Source organism: Jaculus jaculus, chromosome 14 (genome assembly GCF_020740685.1).
Source record: "Jaculus jaculus isolate mJacJac1 chromosome 14, mJacJac1.mat.Y.cur, whole genome shotgun sequence".
NCBI classification, from domain to species: domain Eukaryota; kingdom Metazoa; phylum Chordata; class Mammalia; order Rodentia; family Dipodidae; genus Jaculus; species Jaculus jaculus.
The window spans coordinates 83,921,882-83,928,882 of record NC_059115.1 but is presented as its reverse complement, the minus strand read 5'-3'; the positions used below and the strand labels follow the sequence as shown (position 1 = coordinate 83,928,882).

The window sequence follows — 7,001 nt, the reverse complement described above, 5'->3', positions numbered from 1 at the left end:
TCTGTCTATGGCTGGAGAGATGACTCAGAAGGCATTTGTTTGTAAGCGTGTCATCCTGGGGTTCAGTTACCCAATGTAAAGCTTGACCCATGTGTCTGGAATTGTTTGAAGTTACAAGAGGTCATGGCATACTCATACTCTCTCTTAAATAAATAAATAATATTAAAACAACCTGTCCAAATTCAATTTCTTCATCTGCCATGAGAAAGGTTGAGGGTCTTTTCAGCTCTCAAATCATGTCATTCTGGTTTCATGATGATGAATGAATAAGTTCTCTCAGGGCTATATGCTTGGACATTCTTATCTCAGTGTTCTTGAAATGTGCTCATTACATCACCACTGTCAATCATCTGGAGGAAGGGGGGCCCTACATATGCTGATCTTACACTTTTTTTTTTTTTTTTTTTTTAGTTTTTCGAGGTAGGGTCTCACTCTAGCCCAGGCTGACCTGGAATTCACTATGGAGTCTCAGGGTGGCCTTGAACTCACGGCGATCCTCCTACCTCTGCCTCCCAAGTGCTGGGATTAAAGGCGTGCGCCACCACGCCCGGCTGATCTTACACTTTTAAGAAGACTACACTAATGTATAATTGATTTGGAGGCATTTCCATTAGGCTATGCTTCCCAGACCCTTACCCCTCTGTCATCACAGTTCACATAAAAAGGTGAAATTAAGGGGCTGGAGAGATGGCTCAGTGGTTAAGGTGTTTGCCTGCAGAGCCTGACGACCTGCGTTTGATTCTCCAGTACCCACATAAATCCAGATGCACTGGGTGGCGCATGCATCTGGAATTTGTTTGCAGTGGTTAGATGCCCTGGCATGCCCATTCTCTCCCTCCCTCTCTCTGTGCTTGTAAATAAGTGAATACCTTTTTTGTTTTTTGTTTTTTGTTTTTCTGAGGTAGGGTCTTGCTATAGCTCAGGCTGACCGGGAATTCACCATGTAGTCTCAGGTTGGCCTCAAACTCACAGCAATCCTCCTACCTCTGCCTCCCAAATGCTAGAATTAAAGGTGTGTGCCACCAGGCCTGGCTAAATATACATTTTTTTAAAAAGTAAAAATAATCTATATTTATGTTATAAACACATTTAATAATTTGTAATATAAAGATATTTTTAAAACTTTTTAAATGCAGACGCAGGGCTCCTACCTAAGTTCCCTTAGAGTGAAAGCTTGGGACAGGAGGTGTGGAGAGGTGTGTGTATAGAGGAATTCAGAGTGACATTGTAACAAGGCAGTCTTAGACCTTTGCATTAAGTGCATCTTTAGCTAGAAAACAGAGCATAATTAGACATTTCCATCCTGCAATGTAGGTTCAGCTGATCCTTAGTGCCATGGAACAAAGTAGGTGCATAATAAACAGACCCGATTATGAGAGTCATTTTCAGAACAGGCAGAAGGAGTGAAGGCCAAAGTGGTGAGAACCAGCTGGCTAAGGTCAAGCTCAAGAGATAAATGGGGCAAACACAGAACTATGGGTTGGGTCCTCTTGCCATTGTTAGACACTCAGCCAATAAATGTTAGAATCTAAGTACATTGAGGACGTGTTTTTACATCTCAGAAAGTAGCATGGTAGTACAAAGCAGTAAGTGTCAGAGGTTAGCAGTAAGTATCAGAGGTTCGAACCTAACAGGTGCTGACCATGAACCGAGGCATTTAGCAGCTAATGGGAATTTGATGGTGAGCAACTGTCTCAAATTTGAAATTGTTTTAAAAACATATGGATATCTATATCTACATGTCCCACACACAACATATCTAACATATATCTCTATATACTACCCATATCTATCTAATATATCTATAGTGTGCGCGCGTGTGTGTAGGAGGTCAGAAGACGACCTCAGGTGTCATCCTCAAGAAAGCCATCCACTTCCTTTGAGAGAGGCCTCTCAATGGCCTGGAGCTCACCAGTTAGGCTACTTATCCACCTGTCTCAGGCTCGCCAGCACTGGGATTAAGGGCATCCACCACCAAGCCTGGCATTGATGTGAGTACTGGGGCCTCACTGAGAGATTTCTACAGCCCCTCCAGTGTAATCTTACCACTTTGCCATGATCATTCTTATTTATTATTATTATTTTTTTGTTTGTTTGTTTGAGGTAGGGTCTCACTCTAGCTGAGGCTGATCTGAAATTCATTATGTAATCTCAGGGCGACCTCGGACTCACGGTGATCCTCCTACCTCTGCCTCCTGAGTGCTGGAACTAAAGGTGCGCGCCACCACGCCTGGCAACCATGATCATTCTTGTTGGCGGTCAGTTAGAACTTGGTTGACACTGCTCAGCAGCAACTGTTTTGTCACCCCAACCTGGATCCCATCAATGGTAGATGACAGCTAGTGTGTGTGTTTCTTTTCTCTGTGCTCTCTAGCTTGTTTTCGTATGGAGGCGAAAACGTCTTTTCCGAGGTTACTATACATAATGTAGGCCTCTGGAAAGACCAACAGTGATTAGATCTAGGTCCTTCCAGTTCTTAGGTTCAAGTAAACTCAGTCTAGGTCTTCCTACTTAATGAAAGTGCCTTTCTGCTAGAATGGAAGACAATAGTGAGGGAAAGCCATGCCACTGACAAGTTTGGTGGTGGGGCAAGGAATGATATAAAAACTTTTATAGCTACACTTTCTTTTTTTTAATGTTCTATTTCTTTATTTGCTTGACAGAGAGAAATAGGTAGAGAGAGAGAGAAAGGAAATGGGTGTGTCATGGTCTCCAGCCACTGCAAACGAACTCCAGGCACATGCGCCACCTTGTGCATCTGATTTAGGTGGGTCCGGGGGAATTGAGCCAGGGCCCTTTGGCTTTGCAGCAAGCACCTTAACCGCTAAGCCATCCCTCCAGCCCCCTACACTTTCTTTTGATAGTCATTCCTCCAATTGTACAGGCAAATCAAAACGTGTACACATTTTGTACTCAAATCCCTGAAAATTAAGTCCTCAAATCTGTCTCCCAATACCATTAACTTGAGGACCTCGATTGCAGGACTCCGCTACACTCCTTTCCTTCTCCCTTCCCCGCACTCCATGATTTAGGAGGAAAGATGGGAGGAGAGGTTGGCCCAGGTCCTGAATATTAATCAGCCTATTCTGCAAACCACCTTGAACAAGTTCGGATCCGCAATGCCAGTCTGCTCTCCGCGACTTAGCAGCCGCCGGAGTTGGAGGGACTGGGAAGGGGGGGCTGGAGTCCCGAGTGGGGTGAGGGTGTGCACTCCTCCCGGAGTGAGCCGGGCTGTGGGGGACGCGCTCGCATCCCGGCTGCCTCCCCAAGCTGTCTGGTTTTCCCTCCTACACCACCTCTCCCGAGTCGCGGGGCTGGGGGCTGGGGGCCGGGGGCCGGGAGGCCGTTTTGAACCGAGTCAACGCTGCAGCGCCCGCCGAGCGCAGAACGCGTCGCACCCCAGCCCCCTCTCCCCGACGCCCCGGGGCCGCGGCGCCCTTCCGCGGTCGGAGCCAAAGCCCGGAGCGCGCGGGCCGCGGCGCGGGGGGCCGGGAGCGGCGCACCGGGCATGCTCAGTGGCGCGGCCCGGTCCGTCCGGCTGCGCGGCGGCGGCGGCGGCGACGTGAGCGCGCAGGGGGCGGCGGCCGCGCCTCGTCCTCCTCCGTGCGCTGCGCCGGGTCGGCCGGGCGTCGCGGAGCGCCGCGGAGATGTCGGATTTTGACAGCAACCCGTTTGCGGACCCGGATCTGAACAACCCCTTCAAGGTGAGCGCCGGTCTGCGGCGGCCCGCCCGGCCAGGTCCCGCCCCTCGTCCCCGGGTGCGGGGGGAAGTCTCCGTTGGGGTCGGGGTCCTGGGTCGGGAAGCACCCGCGCGGCCGGGGATGGGCTTGCGGGGGGGCCGCGGGGGCGGAGGCGGGCGGGCGCCAGCCGGGGACACCGGCGCCCCGAAAGGGCCGCGCTCCGCGCGCTCTGCGCACTCGCCTGCCCGGATGCCAGGGTGGCGCCGCCGAGGCCCGCGCCCGGGCCCATCAGGCCGGGGTGACAGCCAGGCCCGGCGGACGTCGGCATCCCGACCTGGGCGCAACAGGGCGTGCACCCCTCCTCCTAGCTGCCCAGGGAGCCGCTGGCCTGGGTGCCAGGCTGCGAGTGCGTCACGGGCTCGGGCTCGCGGGAGGTTCCCGGCTCGCGTGAGCCGCCCTCGTCGCGGGAGCCGCCTCCTCCGGCCCGACGGGCCGGGCCCTGAAGTCGGCCGGGAAGGCGGGCGGACTCTACCTGTCTGCTCCTAAACTGGCATAACGCCGGGCCTCCCCTTTAAAGCGTCCCGGGGGTTTCCTGGTGGAGTGCGCAGCTTAGCGCGGGTTCTTTCCAACTGACTTTTCCTAAATTTCCCCCCTTCCCGGCCTTGCGCAATGGTATCTTGAATTTGTAGTCACACAGAGTGAAAGAGTAACGAAGTTGTCATCACCTAAATGCTGCTTCTGGCCTGTTGGTTAACACCTCTCTTTATTCCTACTTTTGATCTCTCTTTGAGAATCCATGAAATGGAATAAAACACCCCTGTTTTGTTGGTTAGCCTCGTCATTTCATGAAAGGTTACTTTAATAAATTGGCAACTTGACTGATTTTGCAGAAATGTGGAGAAGACTGTTACCATTCTTTGAGTTTTGTTTGCCTGTAACTTTCAGCTTTGCTGTTTTTCCTTCAGAGTATGTGGATGGTTTTTATTGTTGCTGTTGAGGTCTTGCACTGTATACTCAGGTGGTTCTTGATCCTCCACTTTGGCCACTCAGGTGCTGTAAATACAGGCATGAGCTACTCTTGTATGCATTTTTAAGAAGTTTTGTTTCAATTATTATTACGCTTATTTCCATGTAGTGGAAAATTAGGTTATACTTAAATCATGGACGTCTTAAAGAGATGTTTCATAATTTGCTAAATGATATTTAAAAAATTTGAAGATAAGAACCTTCTAGCTTCTACTAATTCAGCTCTTTTATAGATGCAGTTTTTTTTTTTTTTTTTTTTATAACATCTGACCCTGTGGCTGTTGATTTGTTCTTTGGTCACCCATTTCATGGTTCATTTCATACTATATTCTCTTGTTAGGGCAAGATGCTCTCCTGTCTGAGACTTCTCTTTTGTGGTATATGATGTTGCCATGACACTTTCTTTTGCCATACATGAGGCTCTTGGGGTAATTCTTTTTTTTTTTTTCCTTTCAGTTTTTCAAGGTAGGGTCTCACTCTAGCTCAGGCTGACCTGGAATTCACTAGGTAGTTTCAGGCTGGCCTTGAACTCATGGCAGTCCTCCAACCTCTGGGATTAAAGGTGTTTTAAAGGCTTTGCTGTAGTAATTCTAAATGCAAAATTAGTTTTAAGTATTCATTCATTGGCATAAAATGATAAATATTCTTGTTTTTTGTAAGTAGGTGAATTCAGGACAATGGTTCTTCAATTCCTTAACTCCCCCCCCCCTTTTTTTTGAGGTAGGGTCTCACTCTAACCCAGGCTGACCTGGAATTCACTCTATAGTCTCAGGGTGGCCTTGAACTCACGGCGATCCTCCTACCTTTGCCTCCAGGGTGCTGGGACTAAAGGCATGTGCCATCACGCCCCACTCCTCAGATCTTTTAAGGGATGATAATTTAGGTCTAAAGAAGTATACATTTTTTATGGTGGTTCTGTTTTTGGTGGCGGTTATAGCACTGTGTATCTGACCCCTTACCTTGGTATTTGTATCTAGCAGTCCTTCTTCCTCAAAGTATCTGTAATGTGTGTTCTTTTTTTGTTTGCTGCTTTTGTTTCATTCTGTGTAAAAGTGACTTTTAAATTTTTTAAAGTTTTTATTTATTTATTAGAGAGAGAGGGAAAGACAGAGAATGGGCACACCAGGGCATATAGTCACTGCAAACGAACTCCAGATGCTTGTGCCATCTTGTGGATCAGGTTTACGTGGGTCCTGGGGAATTGATCCTGGGTCCTTTGGCTTTGCAGGCAAGTGGCTTAAGCTAAGCCATCTCTCCAGCCCTAAAAGTGACTTTTGAAACATTAAAAAGTATTTTTATTTATTTGCAAGCATAGAGAGAAGGGGGGGGGGAAGGGAGGGTGGGAAATGGGTGTACCAGGGTCTCTAGTCATGTAAACAAAATCCAGATGCATGCACTACCCTGTGCATCTGGCTTTATGTGGGTAGTGGGGAATTGAACTCAGGTCGTTAGATTTTGCAGACAAGTGCCTTATTGCTGAGCCATCTGTCTAGCCCTTGGAACATATTTTGATACTCTAAATCTAAAAAGTTGCAGACATCACTTTATTACCTATGATCACATTTCTTTCTAAATCCTGTTTGACATTTGTTATCCACACTAACTTCTTGATTCACTCCTATTTGATCTTATTGTTTTGTTGTGGGTGTGTTTTGGTTGAAACAGGGTCTCATGTAGCAGAAGCTGGCCTTGAACTTCTGATCTCTTGCCCCCATCTCCAGAGTGTTGGGAATATAGGCCTTTGTTACCACACTTGGTTTGTTGTTTCTCTTTTGAAAACTTTTTGTTGGCAATTTCCTTAAATATAAACAACATATGATGATAATAACCTCCCATAACCAACCCTTTCCTCTCTTCCAGATCTCCCCTTCACTGAATTGCTTCTTTCCTACTAGTCTCTTCTATTTTGATGCCATCATTTTCCCCACCTATTATGCAGGTCTTGTGTAGATATTGTCAGCCACTGTGAGGTCATGAATATCAAGGTCACTTTGTGTCTGGAAGACAGCACTGTCAGCACGCCTCCCCTTCCTTTGACTCTTGGATTGTTTCACCTCTCTTTCCTCAGTGGTCCATGAGCCTTGGAAGGTGTGACAGAGCTGTCTTGTTGCTTTTCAATGTTTCTTTTCCTTTACTGTTACTCTAGGAGCACTTTTGTAAACATCTTCATTTGAGCCATTTCATGAAAATAATTTTGAGTATGATTTCCTTAGATGGTCAATCACAGTGATTGACTTTTTTTCAAGAAATTATTTATTTGCAAGCAATGAGAGAATTGGTGCACCAGGGCCTTTT

General features: G+C 47.5%; 1 protein-coding gene across 2 annotated transcripts in view; it reads left to right on the top strand.

The window, feature by feature from the left end:
* Positions 1–3,588: 3,588 nt before the first annotated feature.
* The window catches only part of Scamp1 (secretory carrier membrane protein 1), a 95,760-nt gene continuing 92,347 nt past the window's right edge, over positions 3,589–7,001 (top strand). The window contains exon 1 of one of the 2 annotated variants that reach the window (XM_045134035.1): positions 3,589–3,704. In XM_045134035.1, the coding sequence (XP_044989970.1) occupies positions 3,648–3,704 (57 nt within the window). In that variant the 5' untranslated portion in view covers positions 3,589–3,647. The remainder of the gene's footprint in view (positions 3,705–7,001) is intronic. The other variant, XM_045134036.1, reaches the window with a different exon arrangement.